At 50.1% G+C, this 21,784-nt stretch overlaps 1 protein-coding gene across 1 annotated transcript in view; it reads right to left on the reverse strand.

Annotated features, from left to right (window-relative positions):
* Positions 1-20,879, reverse strand: part of pigt (phosphatidylinositol glycan anchor biosynthesis, class T) — a 34,176-nt gene extending 13,297 nt beyond the window's left edge. The window contains exons 1-9 of the mRNA XM_068000711.1: positions 20,583-20,879; positions 18,122-18,299; positions 16,362-16,489; positions 14,423-14,523; positions 11,031-11,117; positions 9,652-9,739; positions 6,815-6,912; positions 4,637-4,805; positions 1,524-1,724 (exon numbers count right to left, since the gene is read on the reverse strand). Coding sequence (XP_067856812.1) covers positions 1,524-1,724; positions 4,637-4,805; positions 6,815-6,912; positions 9,652-9,739; positions 11,031-11,117; positions 14,423-14,523; positions 16,362-16,489; positions 18,122-18,299; positions 20,583-20,826 — 1,294 coding nt within the window. The 5' untranslated portion in view covers positions 20,827-20,879. The remainder of the gene's footprint in view (positions 1-1,523; positions 1,725-4,636; positions 4,806-6,814; positions 6,913-9,651; positions 9,740-11,030; positions 11,118-14,422; positions 14,524-16,361; positions 16,490-18,121; positions 18,300-20,582) is intronic.
* Positions 20,880-21,784: the final 905 nt, after the last annotated feature.

Consider the following 21,784-nt stretch of genomic DNA (forward strand, 5'->3'; position numbering starts at 1 on the left):
GTGAAAAATAATTTTGGAATAGACATCAGGAAAAACCTATTTGCTGGAAGAGTGAGAATGATCTACCATGCAGGGTAATAGAGGCAGAACTTTTAGGACTAATCAAAATGAAATTAGATGCCATGATGGGAGAGTTAATGTACTTGGGGGATGAGTTTTGATGGCAGAATTCTCTTTTCCCCATCCCTGTTAATAGTTGCAGTCTATATCTTAGCTACAGTACCACCAAGTGGCTTCTGGTGGGGCCACAAGAACTACAACCTCTCCTGACTCCACAGCACCATCTCCAGGTCTTACAAATAACATAACCCCGAACATAGGAGGGGGTTAGGAATGAGAAACAGACATTCATCCTGTCCAGCTCTGGTGTCCATATTCAGACCCCACTCAGACCACTTTCATCCCCTTCTTGCCTCAATACTAGGTCCCTAGTGGATGAGCAGAATCTCTCTGTTTCTCTTTTGAACTCTTCAGCTGGAGCAGATGCCATCACTTCATTTCTGTGGCATTCTCATGCTCCGATATGGGAAGGGAGTTCCCCGGGTAAACAGCACCACAGGGTTTTACAGTCGCTGCCGAGATTCGCAAAGTACGCTATCTTGTGTATTCGTGGAGCATCTGAATAGCTAAACTAACCCGAAACAAAAAAGAACATTCGCAAGTGCTGGGCACCTGAAATAAAAACTGGCAAAGCACGGACAACCTGTCAGCACCCGGAAGAGGCAAGGCAGGTTAGCACTTTGGAGAATACACAGGTTGTATATTTTCTTTTGGAACCAGGGCTGCTATTTTTTTTAATTTTTCTTTCAATTTATTATCTCCTGGGGCTAGACCAGCAGCAGAGACAAAAGGAGTGGTGAAAGATTTGCCAAAGGCTTTAGATCAGATATGCAATTGGGCAGACACGAAGCAAATAAAAATTATCACTGATAAATGAGGCTGCACTTGAGGACTCATAGCTCCTTTCGTTTTAAAACTTGGATATGATCCTCACTATCCCTCATCATCCTTCCTCCATGAGCAGATCTAGCCGCCTCAGACTTCCTTCACAGCCCAGGACAAGTTTTGTTGCCCTTCCTTGAATCAGATTCCATTGATTGTTTTCTGGTGGGTCTCTTCCTCATTGAGTGCTGGTTCCTCTCCATCCAACACAGCAGGCACCGCCTCCTTCCCATCCACTCCTGCCATCGTCCCTCCCCAGCAAACTTGGTAGCGTGCTTTTTTAAAAATCAATGATGGGAGTATTACTAATGAGTCATTCTAACCGTGTGACCGTTGCGTCATTTACATATCATCATCAAACTAATAAATTGCATTTTAATACGTGTTTTAGTGGGACAAAGAAACCTGTATCAGCAGTTCTGACTCATGAAATAACTTTATCTATGTTGCCTCATCACTTCATCCCTCGTGAATTCGGAGTCTAGACCACTCTTGTAGTGGAGGAGGGGGAAGAGGGACATCGGTGGAGTAAAAAAGGGGGCGGGGAAGAGAGGAGGGGAGGGGAGGCAGACAGCTCTTACTCGGTTTGTTCTCTTTGCCCTTGGTGTTGATGGTGAGCGTGTGGACATAGAGCCGAAGGTACCAGGGCACAATCTCCATCAGCAGCACTGGGAACGACCGGTAAGGGTGATTGTTGTAGATCAGGGTGTTGATCTTGCCTGTCTGAAGGCCAAAGCCACTCACATATCTCTCTGCGTGGAAAACAGGCACTTCAGGTACCGCTGCACAGAAATCAGAAACAACAATCAGTAACAGAGAATTGCATAATAGTTGGAGAGCTCTTGTAAATGTTTACAACAACCAAAAAATGCCAAAGCCCTTGTGTACATGTCTAGTGCATATAATTTAAATGGAACATCATTTCCTTATACTGCAGTAATGTCATAGCATGCTGAATTCAACTTGTGCTTTAATCATTTCAAATGTCTCCATTCCAGCATAATGCATACTGCGGCAATCAGTCCAATGGTGAGTGCAGAGAGATCGCTCTGATTTTTCCCTGTGTCTCCCTGTGGGAAGGCACGTGCATAGAACCTCACCGCGGCAACTGGGGTGAAGTTGAAAAATGAGCAGAACAGGGTTTCGAGTCTGCACCCCACCATTCTAGGTCACTGATTGTTGGTGGTATAACACGCTGTGTCACTACACTGCCGGGTCCACACATTATAACAGCCCTCTCAGATAAACAGCTTCCTCTTCATTTTTATCCCCTTTCTTCCCCCCTCTCATTACGCCATTAATTCCTTGCTGGGATACGCTTCCAGTGGTGCAACCATCCTCTTGTACTTCACTCAAATTGCCATGCCTTATGTATAGGCTAGACAGTGAATGCTGGGAGTTTATTCAACCACAGGGACATCACAGCTCACCCCAACCTGCCCTAACTAGTATGTTCAGACAGGCATTTTTCCAGCAAAGGTCGTTGGCACTCAAGAGTAGGAACCTTGGCTGATTTTTCTGTTCCCTAGGCCACCAGTTCTGAGGTTTCTGTACCCACTGTATAGTCAGTTTCCGGCACTTATATATCAGTCAGTCTGAGATCTCTGTGCTTACTGCATATATAGACACCCTAAGGTCCTGCACTTACTGTATGTAGACTCCAAGTTTCCTGTACTTACTGTATAGTGTCAGTCCGGTTTACCTGTACTTGTGTATAGTCAGTCCCAGGTTCCCGTACTTACTGTTTAAACTCATTCCTGTACTTGCTGAGTAGAGTTAGTTTGGAGGTTCCTGTCATTACGGTTTTGAATCAGTCTGAGGTTCCTGTACATACTGTGTACAGTCTGAGGTTCCTGTACATACTGTGTACAGTCAGAGGTTCCTGTACATACTGTGTACAGTCAGAGGTTCCTGTACATACTGTGTACAGTCAGAGGTTCCTGTACATACTGTGTACAGTCAGAGGTTCCTGTACATACTGTGTACAGTCAGAGGTTCCTGTACATACTGTGTACAGTCAGAGGTTCCTGTACATACTGTGTACAGTCATTCGTAGGTTCCTGTACTTGCTGTGTAGTCATTCGGAGGTTCCTGTACCTGCTGTGTACAGTCATTCGGAGGTTCCTGTACCTGCTGTGTACAGTCACTCGGAGGTTCCTGTTCTGTGTACAGTCGAAGGTTCCTGTACTGACTACACAGTCAGAGGTTTCTGTACTGTGAAACCTCTATCGGAGGTTCCTGTACTTACTGTGTACAGGCTGACAGAGATTCCTGTACTTACTGTGTACAGGCTGACAGAGATTCCTTTACTTACTATGTACAGGCAGTTAGAGGTTCCTGTACTTACGTATACAGTCAGGGGTTCCTGTACTTACGTATACAGTCAGGCTGTCGGAGGTTCCTGTACTTACTGTCTACAGTCAAAGGTTCCTGTATATACTGTGTAGTCAGTCAGTTGGAAGTTCCTGTACTGACTGCGAACAGGCTGTCGGAGGTTTCTGGACTGCGAACAGGCTGTCGGAGGTTTCTGTACTGCGAACAGTCTGTCGGAGGTTCCTGTGCTTACTGTGTGTAGTCAGTCGGAGGTTCCTGTGCTTACTGTGTGTAGTCAGTCGGAGGTTCCTGTGCTGACTGCGTAGTCAGTCGGAGGTTCCTGTGCTGACTGCGTAGTCAGTCGGAGGTTCCTGTGCTGACTGCGTAGTCAGTCGGAGGTTCCTGTGCTGACTGCGTAGTCAGTCGGAGGTTCCTGTGCTGACTGCGTAGTCAGTCGGAGGTTCCTGTGCTGACTGCGTAGTCAGTCGGAGGTTCCTGTGCTGACTGCGTAGTCAGTCGGAGGTTCCTGTGCTGACTGCGTAGTCAGTCGGAGGTTCCTGTGCTGACTGCGTAGTCAGTCGGAGGTTCCTGTGCTGACTGCGTAGTCAGTCGGAGGTTCCTGTGCTGACTGCGTAGTCAGTCGGAGGTTCCTGTGCTGACTGCGTAGTCAGTCGGAGGTTCCTGTGCTGACTGCGTAGTCAGTCGGAGGTTCCTGTGCTGACTGCGTAGTCAGTCGGAGGTTCCTGTGCTGACTGCGTAGTCAGTCGGAGGTTCCTGTGCTGACTGCGTAGTCAGTCGGAGGTTCCTGTGCTGACTGCGTAGTCAGTCGGAGGTTCCTGTGCTGACTGCGTAGTCAGTCGGAGGTTCCTGTGCTGACTGCGTAGTCAGTCGGAGGTTCCTGTGCTGACTGCGTAGTCAGTCGGAGGTTCCTGTGCTGACTGCGTAGTCAGTCGGAGGTTCCTGTGCTGACTGCGTAGTCAGTCGGAGGTTCCTGTGCTGACTGCGTAGTCAGTCGGAGGTTCCTGTGCTGACTGCGTAGTCAGTCGGAGGTTCCTGTGCTGACTGCGTAGTCAGTCGGAGGTTCCTGTGCTGACTGCGTAGTCAGTCGGAGGTTCCTGTGCTGACTGTGTACAGTCTGTCGGAGGTTCCTGTGCTGACTGCGTAGTCAGTCGGAGGTTCCTGTGCTGACTGCGTAGTCAGTCGGAGGTTCCTGTGCTGACTGCGTAGTCAGTCGGAGGTTCCTGTGCTGACTGCGTAGTCAGTCGGAGGTTCCTGTGCTGACTGCGTAGTCAGTCGGAGGTTCCTGTGCTGACTGTGTACAGTCTGTCGGAGGTTCCTGTACCTACTGTGTACAGCTGCATACCGTGGTTCCTGTACTTACCAAACTGTTTGGATGGTTTCCATTTTAATGCTATGTTTAAGGAGTGTGATGCTATGCTGTACAGCTCAGGGTTCAGCAGGTTGTACACTGCATAGGATCTCCACTGCCCATGCACTGTTGTGTTAAGCCGCAAGGGCGCTGGTGGCATCAGCTCGTAGGTGTCATTCGCCTGGAAAGTTGAAAAGCAGAACTATTTTATTACAACCTTAGTGCCTCTTTTTCATAGAAAAACTACTCAGTACTAAAATGTTTCCTTTTCTATATTTTCATCCCTTATTCATCATTTGCCTGGAGCTGAAAGGGTGGGATCAGGGCCTGTTGCCAGTTTGCCACCAATGATGCCTCCAACCTGCTCACAAGGCATCAGAGGCCGTGAAGGCATGACTCTTCTCTCCGATTTAACGTTCCTCCCCTCCAACAGGCCCCAACCCCAAGCACTGGGAGACGCTGTAGTCTCCGCTGAACACTTCAGTCTGGAAATGGATTACAATGGGGTGCGAATGTGCATCCACTCCTGCTCTGTGGTACACTGACATTCGGTGCTAGCATATTGCCCATTATTGTCGTGCTCCCACGTACAGGAAACGGTCACATGCTGCCACTAGTGGATATCTAGGAGAGTAGGAATTCAGTAAATACATTATAACCTATATCTGGTTGGCATTAGCCCTTCTGTAGAGTGGTTCTACACTTCCAGCCTCGAATTCAGAGTCAGAGTGCAACAATACCGTACCTGCCCAATTACTCACTGGATCAGGAAAAGAAAGTGAAGGAATTGGTGACATATTTACACCCCCTCTATAAATCGAAAGCTTCAAGCGCGGGGGGTAAATATGCCCCCGATAGTGTGGAGGATAAACGTGACCCCGATAGTGTGGAGGATAAACGTGACCCCGATAGTGTGGGGGATAAGCGTGACCCCGATAGTGTGGGGGATAAGCGTGACCCCGATAGTGTGGGGGATAAACGTGACCCCGATAGTGTGGGGGATAAACGTGACCCCGATAGTGTGGGGGATAAACGTGACCCCGATAGTGTGGAGGATAAACGTGACCCCGATAGTGTGGGGGATAAGCGTGACCCCGATAGTGTGGGGGATAAGCGTGACCCCGATAGTGTGGGGGATAAGCGTGACCCCGATAGTGTGGGGGATAAGCGTGACCCCGATACAGCGGGGGGTAAGCGTGACCCCGATACAGCGGGGGGTAAGCGTGACCCCGATAGTGTGGAGGATAAACGTGACCCCGATACAGCGGGGGGTAAGCGTGACCCCGATACAGCGGGGGGTAAGCGTGACCCCGATAGTGTGGAGGATAAACGTGACCCCGATACAGCGGGGGGTAAGCGTGACCCCGATAGTGTGGAGGATAAACGTGACCCCGATACAGCGGGGGGTAAGCGTGACCCCGATAGTGTGGAGGATAAACGTGCCCTCGATACAGCGGGGGATAAGCGTGACCTCGATACAGCGGGGGGTAAGCGTGACCCCGATAGTGTGGGGGATAAGCGTGACCCCGATAGTGTGGGGGATAAGCGTGACCCCGATACAGCGGGGGGTAAGCGTGACCCCGATAGTGTGGGGGGTAAGCGTGACCCCGATAGTGTGGGGGGTAAGCGTGACCCCGATAGTGTGGGGGGTAAGCGTGACCCCGATAGTGTGGGGGGTAAGCGTGACCCCGATAGTGTGGGGGGTAAGCGTGACCCCGATAGTGTGGGGGATAAGCGTGACCCCGATAGTGTGGGGGATAAGCGTGACCCCGATAGTGTGGGGGATAAGCGTGACCCCGATAGTGTGGGGGATAAGCGTGACCCCGATAGTGTGGGGGATAAGCGTGACCCCGATAGTGTGGGGGATCATTCAGCTGATCTCAGCCGTGAGAGCCATGGAGTTGGCTTCAGCATTCCTGGAGTAGGAAGGGGGAGGAGACATCAGTTCTTGATTTGCACCCAATGACCGCTGCTGAAAGGTGCACGTGTGGGTGTCGGGCAGTTACAGGATTGGACTTATCTTTAATGCCAGTCGGATTCGAGTTAAATAGCTGCCAACACTCACTGTCTAGACCCACACATCAAGGCGGCCACGCGAGCTGCTGGAAACGAGGGAACCAGACCCCATGAGTCAGCTCCTTGGGCAGACAGTGTGAGGGGATTAAAACATGGATCTGAAACTTTCGGTACCTTATCTTTGTCTGTGATGTCCACATAAATTGTACTTTGCGATGCCAGAGGGCACACCTCTGTCAGCGTCCGTGAAAACATCTTAAATAGCGACCACTCTGTAAAACACCCACAAAGCAGCAGAATAAGGATGTAATACTAAATGACAGTAACTCCTAACATGTGGTCACACTGTAGCTGTGTGTGCGCGCGTGTAGGAAAGAGCACAACTGCATCGCTCCTATTCAGTTTGACTCGTATTTACACTCAGTTACCTGATGTGGTTATTCACCTGCTCTTGGATAGAACACTAGATGGCAAACCTGCCAAACAGACAAGTGCTTTAATTTCAGTGGAGAATGTTAAAAAACAGTGACACGGAGTTCATTCTGTGCACAGCATTAATCCTACCAATGAACAACAACTTACATTTATATAGCGTGCATTTACGTCGTGCCTTTAATGCAGAAAAACATCCCAAGGCGTTTAACAGTGGCGTAATTAGACACCAAGCCAAAGAAGGAATCAGTAGGAGGGGGTTGCCAAAGAATAGTCGAGTCTGGAAGTAACAAAAACATGGATGAAGGTTTCAGCAACATATGAGGTGAGGCAGGGGTGGAGACGAGCGATATTACAGAGGTGGAAGTAGCGGTCCTGGTGATGGAGCAGATATCTAGTCGGAAGCTCATCTCAGGGTCAAATAGGACGCCTCAGACAGTGGCTAGGGAGAGGGTTGGAGCCGGTAGCTAGGGAATGGAAAATGTGGCGGGGACCAAAGACAATGGCTTTGGTCTTCCAATATTTAATTGGAGGAAATTTCTGCTCATGCAATACTGGATGTTGGACAAGCATCATCAGGGACAGTGCAGGCGTCAAGGGAGGCGGTGGTGATGTAGACCACCTATGGTGGGGCGAAGGGAGGGTACGTAAGAGTTCAGAGTCATAGGAACGGTGGGGAGCCAGTTGTAGTGCTGGAGGAGGTTGCAGAGGTAGGAAGGGGTGAAGCCATGAAGGATTTTAAATATGACGATGAGAATTTTAAATTGAAAGTGCTAGGAGAACCAGAGGGCAATGTAGGTCAGCAGTGAGGGGTAGGAAATGGCAGCAGAGGTTTGGAAGTCTATGTAGGGTGGAGGATGGCCAGGAAAATGTTGTAGTAGTCTGGAGGCTGGAGGTGACAAAGGCATGGAGGAAGTTTTAGCAGCAGATGAGCTGAGGCAAGGGCGGAAGTGGGTAGTGTTACTGAGGTGGAAGTTGGCAGTCTGTGTGATAGATAAGGTATGGGGTTAGAACCTCAGCTTGGGATTATATAGGACACCAAGGTTATGAACAGCCTGGTTCAGCCTGAGACAATAGTTGGGAAGGAGGATGAAATCGGTGGCTGGGGGCGAAGCTGAGAGCTTCAGTCTTCCCAATGTTTAGCTGGAGGAAATTGAGGCTCATTCTAGACTGGATGTTGGGCAAGCAGAGGCAGTGGAGGGGTCGAAAGAAGTGGAGCTGGGTGTCTGATAAAGGTGTTTGATAAAGTGCCGCATAATAGGCCTGTCATCAAAGTTGAAACCCATGGAATAAAAGGGGCAGTGGCAGCATGGATATGAAATTGGCTAAGTGACAGAAAACAGAGAGTAGTGGTGAACGGTTGTTTTTCAGACTGGAGGGAGGTGTACAATGATGTTCCCAGGGGTCAGTACTGGGACCACTGCTTTTCTTGATATATATTAATGACTTGGACTTGGGTGTACAGAGCACAACTTCAAAATTTGCAGATGACACAAAACTTGGAAAGGTAGTGAACAGTGAGGAAGATAGTGATAGACTTCAAGTTGATATAGACAGGCTGGTGGAATGGGCGGACACGTGGCAGATGACATTTAACACAGAAAAGTGCGAAGTGATACATTTTGGTAGGAAGAACGAGGAGAGGCAATATAAACTAAATGGTTCAATTCTAAAAGGGGTGCAGGAACAGAGAGACCTGGGGGTATATGTGCACAAATCTTTGAAGGTGGCAGGGCAGGTTGAGAAAGCGATTAAAAAAGCATACGAGATCCTGGGCTTTATAAATAGAGACAGAGTACAAAAGCAAGGAAGTTATGTTGAACCTTTATAAAACACTGGAGTATTGTGTCCAGTTCAGGGCACTGCACTTTCGGAAGGATGTGAAGGCCTTAGAGTGGGTGCAGAAGGGATTTACTAGAATGGTTCCAGGGATGATATGCGGATAGACTGGAGAAGGTGGGGTTGTTTTCCTTAGCGCAGAGAAGGTTGAGAGGAGATTTGAGAGAGGTGTTCAAAATCATGAAGGGTCTAGACAGAGTAGAAGGTCACACAGGTTCAGGTCCCACTCCAGAGGCTTCAGCACATAATCCACGCTGACATTTCGGTGCAGCACTGAGAGAGTGCTGCACAGTCGGAGGTGCCGTCTTTCGGATGCGATATTAAACCGAGGCTCCATCAGTCCACTCAGGTGAGTGTAAAAGATTCCATGGCACTATTCAAAGAACAGGGGAGTTCTCCCCGGTGTCCTGGCCACTATTTATCCCTCAACCAACATCACACAAAAAAAATTATCTGGTCATTATCACATTGCTGTTTGTGAGACCTTGCTGTGTGCAAATTGGCTGCCGTGTTTCCTACATTACAACAGCGACTACTCTTTAAAAGTACTTAATTGGCTGTAAAGCGCTTTGGGATGTCCTGAGGTCGTGAAAGGCGCTGTATTAATGCAAGCCTTTTTAACCCTTTGTTGAAGGGTCCACACCCAAAACATGAACCTGTCCTTTCTCTTCACAGATGCTGATGTGCCTGCTGTGTGATCCCAGCATTTTCTTTTTTCATTTTATGTTTCATATGCCTACCTCGTTTTCCAGATCCAGAGGCATAGAGGTCAAACATGACAGACAGGCTCTGCGTCAGCTCCCAGGAGGTACTGGTACATAGCTGATCCTAGACACAGAGCAAGAAAATACATTCAGTATAGTAAGGATGCTAAAATGCAAGATGCAACAAATTACAGGCATTACAAAGGCCTGAACAGATCACAATTATTCCCAAGTTCATTTCATGAATTGTTAGCCAATCAAGAAGACATTATTGAATGCTCGTAGCCCCATAATGCTGATGACTGTCCTGGATGTATCCATTCAAGTGTTGGTAATATGGGATTTCAGGGGGGGGAGAAAAGTCCCTTGTACCTATGCAAAACTGCATCGTGCCGTGTACTCATGTGTTTAAAATAGTGGGTTGGACAGTTCCACACACACAAAATCTGAAATTACTATAGTACCAGTCACATGACACTGGATACCTTCAGGCCCAAACTCACTTCTACCTGTGTTATCCATCACCTACAGCAGTGAGAGTCAGAATGCAGCCCAGGTGCTCTGGCTAGTTGTAGCACCCCAATCACTGCCCCAACTGAGAGCAGCTGACAGAGCACACACCAGAATCAAACCCAAGGCCTTCCTGGCTTCCTTGGCTCAGCTACAGCTTACAGATTGGAGGAAAATATCAGCCGTCGTTCCTGTTCCTGATCACTGTTCAATGACCCCGGCCAGAAAGTACAAGTGTGTGGACATTGGCTGAGGGCAGGATCAGGTTCTGCCGTGATGCCTCCACAGTCAAAAAACCTGCTGATAATCAACCACCAGGCTCACACGTGAATAACGGCCACTTCAGTTTTGATAGAGAGAATAGAAAAAGACTATTTCCTCTGGTTCGGAAGTCAGTGACAGGTGGTCATATTTAAAACTGTCAGAGAGAGCAAAGAAAAAGATTAGAATTAATTTCTTGTTGGAGCAGGGAATGATTTACCACAGGGAGTGGCTGAGGCAGAAATCATTGCATCTTTTGGGGGAAAATTAGATAAATGTTTGAAGCAGAGGAAGATACAGGGCCATGGGGAGAAAGCAGGGCAGTGGGGATTAGTTTTGGATTGCTCCAGCAAACAGCTGGACACAATGGTCCAAATGGCCTTCTGTGCTGTAAACTTCTACGGCTCTATGCTTGGCAACATTTCTCCACTATAGCAAACTTCTCTCGAGTAAGCACCAGAACAGAGCACTTTGGAAACAGTACTGGGAACAACACAACTCTGGGAGTACACCCCTGAAGTGGGATTTTGAAAGTTGGGATGTTTGCAAATGCATTGTGCATAAATACCAGAGATAAGACAACTCTGCTCTGTCCATTAAAAGCTGCTCCAGGTTGACAATAAAATCCAGTGTTCAACACTCACCCTGCAAACAGGTCTGACGTGAACAGCTTGCGAATGGTAACTGGTGTGAAACAATCGTTCAGCCTTCAGCAGTACTGCCAATCCTGCCTACAACACAAATCACCTCCTTACAAAGAGCAGAGGACAAGCACAGGAACAAACAACAGTGAGTGGAAAATAAAACTGAAAAATCAAATCCATCTATGTATAAAAGGTTAACCTCTAACACACACCTGTCACATACCAGTTAGCACACTTTGCATCTAGCACACACCCGATATCACACTTTGCATCTGACACATACTTGTCACACACCAGATATCACACTTTGCATCTAGCACACACCTGTCACGTGCCAGATATCACACTTTGCATCTGACACACCCCCGATATTACACTTTGCATCTAGCGCACACCAGATATCACACTTTGCATCTAGTGCACACCTGTCACGTGCCAGATATCACACTTTGTTACAGGTGCCTAAACAATCTTAAAAAAAGAGAAAGCCAAGTATTTCATCCTTGTTTCCTTGGACCTGGATCCTGAATTCTACGAGCAATTTACTGACCTCTAATTGACACCATTAACCATGTGGGCTACCCCACACCAATGGCAAGACGTGCTTACACACTGGGATCCCATCGACTAGGCAGCACATGCACATAAAGAGCATTCCTTTTTATTTACTTCCTTGGAATGTGACTTTAATCATTGTTTTCTCCTCCTTCCTCTACTTTCCAAAAACAAAGGGACTCCCTTCTATTGACCACGTGAGTTTAAAAAGGTTATGCTGAGCACAATCAGGAGGTACAGTGCTAACACCAGCGTCCACTGTGTCACAAGTTTCACGCCTAACATAAAAATTGTTTCAGGCAGCTCCTCTGTGAACTACATACAAATGGTCTTAATGGTAAAAAGACCATTAATTACAAAGCATCTGCCACAGAATAGGCCGTTTAAAAAAAAGTATAGAAAGGAGACTTCCTCGTTAAGTAGTTCTAAAGCTGAGTTTCTCTTTTGCATCCAAAGTATTACTACCATTAAAATATCTCCCTCATCTCCAATATTTAAAATGTTATGTCCAGCTATAAACAGGCGTATTTCTTGGATGCTGATTGGGGCAGGTATGGAGATTCATTGGACATTTTTTTAAAGAACAGAATAAGACCCCCTAGCCTCACCACCAATCCTGCCACTCTCCCTGACCTCACATTCTGCCTCAGCACCCCACCACAAATTCAAGAACAACTCCTACCCAGGCCTTACCCCTATCCTGCACTCTAGAAGATTCCTCCTTCACCCTGCTCTCCAAGGCACCAAGCACTCAGTACCAGGCTACTGTGCTCGTGGCTCTACTGGGTTTGAGTAGCATTGGGAGGGCCTGGTCTCAGTCTGGAACTTGGGGAGTGGGAACGGGTCAGAAACCAGTCTCTCCACTCCCAAACCGGCACTCCTGCTAAGAGCCCGCCCAGCCTAAGCCCCAGCTTCGGTTACAGAGAATCTGCTCAGACTGAACAAGTTCTGCAAAGGAGAGTCCAGCCACAGGCCCTCTCCCTGTATGGCCTTTTCTGGCCCCAGTCTCCTCTGCCCAGCCTCAATCACACCCCGAGCAAAGCCCACAGCAGCAACTCCAGCAGCTGGCTGATAGTGAATAGGAGACTGCAGGGGCCTGGAGACGTTGAATAGTATTAATAGAATAGAGACAAGCTCAATAGCATATGTAAAATATAATTCAAAATGTTTTTGGTATCAACTTGTCAGAAGGGTACTGAGGACACAGATTTAAGGTGATTGGCAAAAGAACTAGAGGTGACATGAGGAAAAAAAATACACAGCAAGTTGTAATGATCTGGAATGCACTGGAATTTGATAAATACTTGAAGGGGAAAAAATTTGCAGGATTATGGGGAACGTGGGGAGGGGTGGGACTAATTGGATAGCTCTTTCAAAGAGCCGGCACTGATTGGGTAAGTGTGAATCAATTACATTCCACACAAAGCAAGCAAGATTTCATTGGCAAAGCAGTCGACCAATAAGATGGGAGATTTGACAAAGCTCCAACCAATGGGGATGGAGCTTGGAATAAAGCGAGTCTGCCAAGCATGACACTTGCCTAAATTCATGGCCCAGAATTTTCTCCAAGAATAACGGAGAGCCGAACAGCACTCACCATTATTTCACAGCAAACGGAAGAGCAACTTGTGTTTTTGACTGCATGTGTGCTCACCGGAGTGAGCACACATGCAGTCAAACGCGGAAATCCGGAAGTTGCTCTACAAGATGTCCTGCTGGTTTGAAAGCTGCGCAGGGAAGGAGATGTCGCCGGTGAAATTAATGGACCAGCGCAAAGTTGCTGCACTGCCCAGCTGGAAACTAACTAATCTACACAGAGAGAAGTACGCTGGGTATTTTAGGTCCAAGCTAACCTTTAACAGTGTGGTAAGTCTTAATTACTGCCAAACTACCTCTCTGGCACTGAAAATTAACTTTTAAAAATGTCGAGTCTCATTCCTTCAGATTTTAATTGTTGTTGGACATTTAAAAAGTTAAATTTTTTAAAATATTTTTTACTTTTTCTTTGTCTCTTTTATCTCTGTCCTTTAATTAAAATGTTTTTACCTTCTCTTTATTTTGCTTTCTTTAACTGATTTTACATTGAATTTACTGTTGAAGTTTGCACTTTCTGGTTTTCACTCCAAGCGACTTGTCAAGGATGCTTCAATCTGATTGTCTGTCCCCTCAACCAGCTCCTTGCCACACTCACACAGCTCACAGATGTCTGGGAGAGAACACTGCAATGTTTTTCAGTTCCCCATTGCAGCAAGTTGGCACCCAGAAGCCCATGGATAGTTTGTGGGTAAGTTTAAATCTAACCAGTGGCGCACGCCGTTCACTGGCCACTCAGCACAAATTTCAGGCCCGTTTTTTTTTACAATAATGGCAACAGCCCTTTGAACCCTCAACCTCCCAACAGGCCCTGCCGCTTTTCCTCTCAACCTCGGCATCACAAACAGCTCCACCCACTCCATTGCCACTCCCCGTTGCCAACTGTCAGCAAACCAACTACACTCGTATTTCAATTCAGGCTTTGCGGCCTACCTACTTCATCCTCCCTCCTGGTAACCAGCTCCACCACAGTTCATGCAAGACACACGACCTTCAATATGCATTGTGCACTGGTCTTTACAGCAGCTCCTACAAATGATTATGACTCTTTCCTATGCTTTTGTATCGAGATCAAGTCCATTTCAAAGTGACCTATATTATTCCCACTACAGTATATTTAAACCCATTAGTTATTCTTCATTTGATTTTTCTCTGAACTTTCATAGTTCTGGATCTCATTTATTCCAATTTTATTTTGAGTTTCTCCAATGGTTGTTTCTCAATTGCCCTCTGGTGAGTTTTACCTTTGAACCACACGGTAGGAGCTTCTTCCATGGAGTAAGGTTTTCAGTGCAGACAATCTCTCTTGGAAGTACTGCATACCTCAGGAATTTATGGTCCGTTTCTGGAAGGAAACATATAGATAGGATGAGATACCCTGCCACCAATGGACAGCGTAAGATGCAAAACAAGTAGGATGTTTATTGTAGGTGTCTCACGGCATTGCTGATGGCGATACGAACTGTATCAACCACCAGATCCGCAAAAAGTTTAGTTGCCTGGACTTTTTGAGTAACCATGAGGGCAGAGATATTAAACTACAAACTAGAGGTGGAAGCAATGACTCACTGCTGGTGAAATAATACCTTCACTATTTTACAAAAGGACAGCACACCCAATAACACTTCTATTTTTTTTTGTTGTACATTAAAAAATTTAATGTACGAGGGAGGGAGGGGAGGGAGAGCGGGGCGACGAGGAAGGGGGGGGGGGGGGAGAGCGGGGCGACGAGGGAGGTGGGGGGGAGAGAGCGGGGCAGCGAGGGAGGTGGGGGGAGAGAGCAGGGCGACGAGGGGGGGGGGGGGGGAGCGGGGCGACGGGGGGGGGGGGGGAGCGGGGCGACGGGGGGGGGGGGGGAGCGGGGCGACGGGGGGGGGGGGGGGGGAGCGGGGCGACGGGGGGGGGGGGGGGGAGCGGGGCGACGGGGGGGGGGGGGGGGGAGCGGGGCGACGGGGGGGGGGGGGGGGGAGCGGGGCGACGGGGGGGGGGGGGGGGGAGCGGGGCGACGGGGGGGGGGGGGGGGAGCGGGGCGACGAGGGGGGGGGGGGGGGGAGCGGGGCGACGAGGGGGGGGGGGGGGAGCGGGGCGACGAGGGGGGGGGGGGGGGGGAGCGGGGCGACGAGGGGGGGGGGGGGGGGGAGCGGGGCGACGAGGGGGGGGGGGGGGGAGCGGGGCGACGAGGGGGGGGGGGAGCGGGGCGACGAGGGGGGGGGGGGGAGCGGGGCGACGAGGGGGGGGGGGGGGAGCGGGGCGACGAGGGGGGGGGGGGGAGCGGGGCGACGAGGGGGGGGGGGAGCGGGGCGACGAGGGGGGGGGAGCGGGGCGACGAGGGGGGGGGGAGCGGGGCGACGAGGGGGGGGGGAGCGGGGCGACGAGGGGGGGGGGAGCGGGGCGACGAGGGGGGGGGGAGCGGGGCGACGAGGGGGGGGGGAGCGGGGCGACGAGGGGGGGGGAGCGGGGCGACGAGGGGGGAGGGGAAGAGCGGGGCGACGAGGGGGGGCGGGGAGAGCGGGGCGACGAGGGGGGAGGGGGGGGGAGAGCGGGGCAACGAGGGGGGGGGGAGAGCGGGGCAATGAGGGGGGGGGAGAGAGGGGGGCAACGAGGGGGGGGGGGGAGAGAGGGGGGCAACGAGGGGGGGGGGCGGGGCGACGAGGCGGGGGGGTGGGGCGACGAGGCAGGGGGGGGTGGGGCGACGAGGCGGGGGGCGGGGGGGGAGAGCGGGGCAACGAGGGGGGGGGGGGGGAGAGAGCGGGGCGACGAGGCGGGGGGGGGAGAGAGCGGGGCGACGAGGCGGGGGGGGGAGAGAGCGGGGCGACGAGGCGGGGGGGGGAGAGAGCGGGGCGACGAGGGGGGGGGGAGAGAGCGGGGCGACGAGGCGGGGGGGGGAGAGAGCGGGGCGACGAGGCGGGGGGGGAAGAGAGCGGGGCGACGAGGCGCGGGGGGGGGGGGGGGGGGGAGAGCGGGGCAACGAGGGGGGGGGGGGGAGGAGAGCGGGGCGAAGGTGGGGACTGCAGGGCGAAGAGGGGTGGGAGAGCAATGGGGTGGGCAGAGAGCGATGGGGTGAGTAAAGAGTGACGAGGGGAGAGAGGTGAGAGTTGGCATCCACTAAAGTATGGCTTGACAGAAGAATGCTGGACATAAAATATATATATATATATACTGACAATGTAGTGTAATGCTTACCATTAACGATGCCAAGTGGTTTGAAAGAAGCTGTTGGAGTAACGGTGTTTGTTGAATCAATGAAGTTAAGAGAGGCACAGAACAAACCCGAGAGAACGTTCGTCAGCTCTTTCCAGGTGGTGTCAACGCTGCAATAGAAAGGTTTAAACTAAACTAATGTACATGAAAAGACATAGCAATGAACCCTTAAATCATACGGATAAAATCAGTAGGCTGTTTACAATTTAGTCTGATTTATAAACTCTATCTCTCAACTAATTTCAAGGTCGTGGTGACGTGCATGGTGAAACCCTATCTCATTAACCTGACCGCACTACCACTTACAACCACACTCAATGGACAACCAAATCAACGCTGGTCCGAGCAGGAGTGTCAACTCGTGCCAGCTTTGCGTTTCTGGCTCGTGCCCATAAGGAACAGAGAAAACTGATTTCACATCAGCTCCTTACAGCTGGCAGAGGGAGGCAGCTTTGATTCTATCAGCCTAGTCTGAATTCAAAACCATTGCCCAGAGGTGAAATGGCCTCAGTCCCAGTGCGTCATCCAGTGCTCTTCAATGTGGACAACAGGTCAACAGTATGGAAACTGGTCAGAAGTTAAGCACCGTGACTGATGTCTAACAGCAAAATGGCTGTGCCTGAGAGCAGAAGACACACTACTCTTCAACAAGTTTGCTTTTAAATTTAACACATCTGAATCTGAGCCGAGTCAGCAGTTAGGGTCCTGCAATTAGTCTCAGTAACCCTGGACTGTGGGGGGGGGGGGGGTTCAAAAAAAATCATCCAGTGATTCCGCTCCTGATCGCTATCCAGTAACTCCTACTGGAAAATGAATCTGATGGGGACAGATTAGGTTCAGTTCTGATGACCTCCATGCTCAAATAACGAATGGCCAGTTGGGTGAGGTATTGGAAGGCATCCAGTGACAGTCAGCACCTTCAGGAGAGGAGGGGAGATAAGCTGGACATGCTAGCAGATCTCCTGTTGCATTGCTCACAGTGTGTCAAAGAATACAGTGGAGTTACAGCACCACCAGTGGTCACAACCTGCATATACAGCATTACTGGCAACTGTTTACATTGGAAATTCCCACTGTAATTGATTGCATAAGTATTTTCAATGTTAAATGTTGACATAAGAAGGGTGACCAGAAATTGTGACAACTAGAAGTGAAGCCTGTGGGCAGGATGTGTGTGCATACACAAGATTTTTAATATATTATTAGTCAATCGACCATGTCGTTATACACGGGCAGTCAAGATCAAATATCTTCAGGTAAAGAGGCGTTAGAGGCCAGGGGATGCAAATGGAATTCAGTCCTTGTTCATACATTCTACCTCTATTCTTATTTCGAATTATAAATGCCTGTGCTCACATTTATAACGGAAACTATCTTTGTAAACTTGTCACGCTCTGATTACACCTTCCGTTACGGGAAGCGGGCAGGAAATTGGACATGAATTTAGATTTGAGGTTAGGATCAGATCAGCCATGATCTTATTAAATGGCGGAGCAGGCTCGAAGGGCCGATTGGCCTACCCCTGCTCCTATTTCTTATGTTCTTATTGGCACTGCAGTGCCTTCACATGCCAGAGGGTGTAATTACAGTGTGACGAGTTTACACAGGCAGTTTCCATTATAAATGTGGACATAGGAATTTATAATGGGATAAACCAACAGGAAGTGTGCACAGACATAAGAGTTTTAATATATTATCAGATAGATTAACATTCTGTTAAGCGGAGCTAGTCTATGACTCACTCTGACACTGACGGCTGGAACCAGACCCAGAGTTCCGCCCCTGGGGGGGCCTGCAGGAAAGGCTGCCCCCACCCTCCACGCCTCCAGAAACCATGAGTGAAGGAGAGGTGCAGCTCACGAACAGAGAACTTGGAGATTACTTGTCCCAGCGACTTCGGAAAGAGCCTGTAGTGAGAGACTGCAGACACAAGCTGGACATTAACATCACAGTTATTCAAACATCAATCCACAACAGTGCAGTGTTGTCACTTAGCATGTTGCTATCATAACCCTGCGGGGGGACGGGGGAGGGAAGTCACACTAGTGTATCAAAATGCTTCTTGTATGTAGACACTTAAATGATTCCCCCTACCACCACCACCACCACTGTAACCACCGGTACTATACTCTAGTGTTATCCAGCTGAAAATGCTCTCTCCCAGATACAGCCCAAGTTTGGAAAGACAAAATCTATAATTGTACTGCTGTGTGATTCAAGTGGGCAGTACAGAAAATGCAAAATTCAAACAGTCAAAAGCAGCAGTGTGTCGAACATCCCAGTAAATACAGAGCATTGTCTGCAAGAGGGCGAGTTACCAGAGCTGGAAGGCATTTAGTAAATCTGGTGATTCAGTAAGTTCCGCGGTGCCCTGCTGTAATTATATAATGACTCGACAAACAGCTAACTTACTAAAGGCTGCAAACCAATCTTCAAAGTTCAAATAACATCTATAAACTGCTCAAAATAAACACTGATCTGATACCGTGCTTCATTGTACCTCAGAGTACATTCTTATTACAGACATTGATTGTTAGAATTTCCCACCCAGGAATGATTCTAGGACACATTTTAGAAAACTAAAAGATATATCTTTTAATTTCTTCTAAGTATATATGCTATTGACTGTCTCATGGGCAATTCATACCAAGTGTTGTCTTTAGGTGAAGCTGGGGATATTTAGCCAAGGTGTGCAGACATAACGCAGTCCCTATTTTAAGGTCATACATTCTGTCCTTATTTTTATATTTCCATTACAAAATCCGATGTCCACATTTATAATGGAAACTGCCTAAACTTGTCAGCTGCAATGCCTCCACTGGAAGGAGGGTATATTTACAGCATGACCAGTAGTCTATTTAACTGTAATATTACACTGCATGCACTATGTACTTTACATTAGTGTGCATGCAGTCTATGCATTTTGCATAGTGTGGTTTACTGTAATGTAAAAATCTGCATGCAGTATATATTTTACTGTAATATTAACATGCATACAGCCTATGCATATTGTTGCAATATTAATATTGCATGATTTAGATCTAATATTGTCTCAATGTATGACTAATATTACTCTCTATGCAGCAAGTATTACTACCCACAAGCCTGTATGTCCTTACACCATTGATGTTCAAAATCAAAACAGAAGACATTGGAAATATACAGCAGGTCCATCAACTTGTTACACAGCAAAGGCACACTGCTGTTTGAGGTGAAGACTCTCCATCAGCACGACTATGTAATCTGTCAACAGCCCCCTCAACAGTTTGTGCCTATAGCTGTCAGTCACCCCACCCCACTGTCAGTAGCCACCCCCATCTCATCAGTGAACATAGCTGTCAGTCACCACCCCCGTCAGTGCCCATCTGTACCCATTGCTGATGATCGCTCTTTCCCCCCCAGTCTCGGTGCCCGTCCCCTCCCCCCCCCCGGTCTCGGTGCCCGTCCCCCACCCCCGGTCTCGGTGCCCGTCCCCTCCCTCCCCCCACCGGTCTTGATGCCCGTCCCCTCCCTCCCCGTCCCCCTCCCCCCCCGGTCTCGGTGCCCGTCCCCGTCCCCCTCCCCCCAGGTCTCGGTGCCCGTCCCCCTCCCCCCGCCCCGGTCTCGGTGCCCGTCCCCCTACCCCCCCCCGGTTTCGGTGGCAGTCCCCGTCCCCCTCCCCCCCGGTCTCTGTGCCCGTCCCCGTCCCCCTCCCCCCAGGTCTCGGTGCCCGTCCCCCTCCCCCCAGTCTCGGTGCCCGTCCCCCTACCCACCCCCCCGGTCTCGGTGCCCGTCCCCCTACCCCCCCCCCCCCGGTCTCGGTGCCCGTCCCCCTACCCCCCCCCCCCCCCCGGTCTCGGTGCCCGTCCCCCTACCCACCCACCCCCCCCCGGTCTCGGTGCCCGTCCCCCTACCCACCCCCCCCCGGTCTCGGTGCCCGTCCCCCTCCCACCCACCCCCCCCCGGTGCCCGTCCCCCTACCCACACCCCCCCCGGTGCCCGTCCCCCTACCCACCCACCCCGGTCTCGGTGCCCGTCCCCCTCCCCCTCCCCCAGGTCTCGGTGCCCCTCCCCCCCCAGTCTCGGTGCCCCTCCCCCCCCAGTCTCGGTGCCCCTCCCCCCCCCCAGTCTCGGTGCCCACCTCCCATCCCATCAATGCCAATCAACAAACCACTCCCCTCCGCCCCTGACTGCTGCTGTTAATGCCCGCTGTCTGACTCTCACCCTTGTGTTTGCTGCCGTCCCGCTGCCCCAGGTCCACATCCCAGCGGGTCCGGAACTGGAAAGTCGCCGCCAGATCCCCGGAGCTGAGCGGCTTCAGCACCAACTCCTCCTCGAAGCGGTCCCGCTGCGAACACTGGTCCGGCCCCACCGACAGAGCCGGGCCCATCGCGGCAAACAGAAAGCCGGCGAGGAAAAGCCGCAGCCCCGGTACCGGCCCAGGCCTCATCTCTATGGGAACCGCCATCACCAGCGGGAGAGACCGCCAGCCCAGCCCGGAACACACGTCACTTCCGGGGGGGAAAGACTACTACTCCCAGAACACACCGCGCCCAACTGAGGGGCAGATATAGAATCATAGAAGTTTACAACATGGAAACAGGCCCTTCGGCCCAACATGTCCATGTCGCCCAGTTTCTCCCACTAAGCTAGTCCCAATTGCCTGCATTTGGCCCATATCCCTCTATACCCATCTTACCCATGTAACTGTCCAAATGCTTTTTAAAAGACAAAATTGTACCCGCCTCTACCACGTCTACTGCACAGCCCTCATCTATCTTCTTGGTTACCCCTTCAAAAAACTCAATCAAATTCGTGAGACATGATTTTCCTCTCACAATACCATGCTGACTGTTCCTAATTAGTCCCTGCCTCTCCAAATGCCTGTAGATCCTGTCTCTCAGAATACCCTCGAACAACTTACCCACTACAGATGTCAGGCTCACCGGTCTGTAGTTCCCAGGCTTTTCCCTGCCGCCCTTCTTAAACAAAGGCACAACATTTGCTACCCTCCAATCTTCAGGCACCTCATCTGTAGAAGTCGATGATTCAAATATCTCTGCTAGGGGACCCGCAATTTCCTCCCTAACCTCCCATAACGTCCTGGGATACATTTCATCAGGTCCCGGAGATTTATCTACCTTGATGCGCGTTAAGACTTCCAGCACCTCCCTCTCTGTAATATGTACACTCCTCAAGACATCACTATTTATTTCCCCAAGTTCCCTAACATCCATGCCTTTCTCAACCGTAAATACCAATGTGAAATATTCATTTAGGATCTCACCCATCTCTTGTGGTTCCGCACATAGATGACCTTGTTGATCCTTAAGAGGCCCTACTCTCTCCCTAGTTACTCTTTTGCCCTTTATGTATTTGTAGAAGCTCTTTGGATTCTCCTTTGCCTTATCTGCCAAAGCAATCTC

The sequence above is a fragment of the Heptranchias perlo genome, chromosome 19 (genome assembly GCF_035084215.1).
Source record: "Heptranchias perlo isolate sHepPer1 chromosome 19, sHepPer1.hap1, whole genome shotgun sequence".
In the NCBI taxonomy this organism is placed as follows: domain Eukaryota; kingdom Metazoa; phylum Chordata; class Chondrichthyes; order Hexanchiformes; family Hexanchidae; genus Heptranchias; species Heptranchias perlo.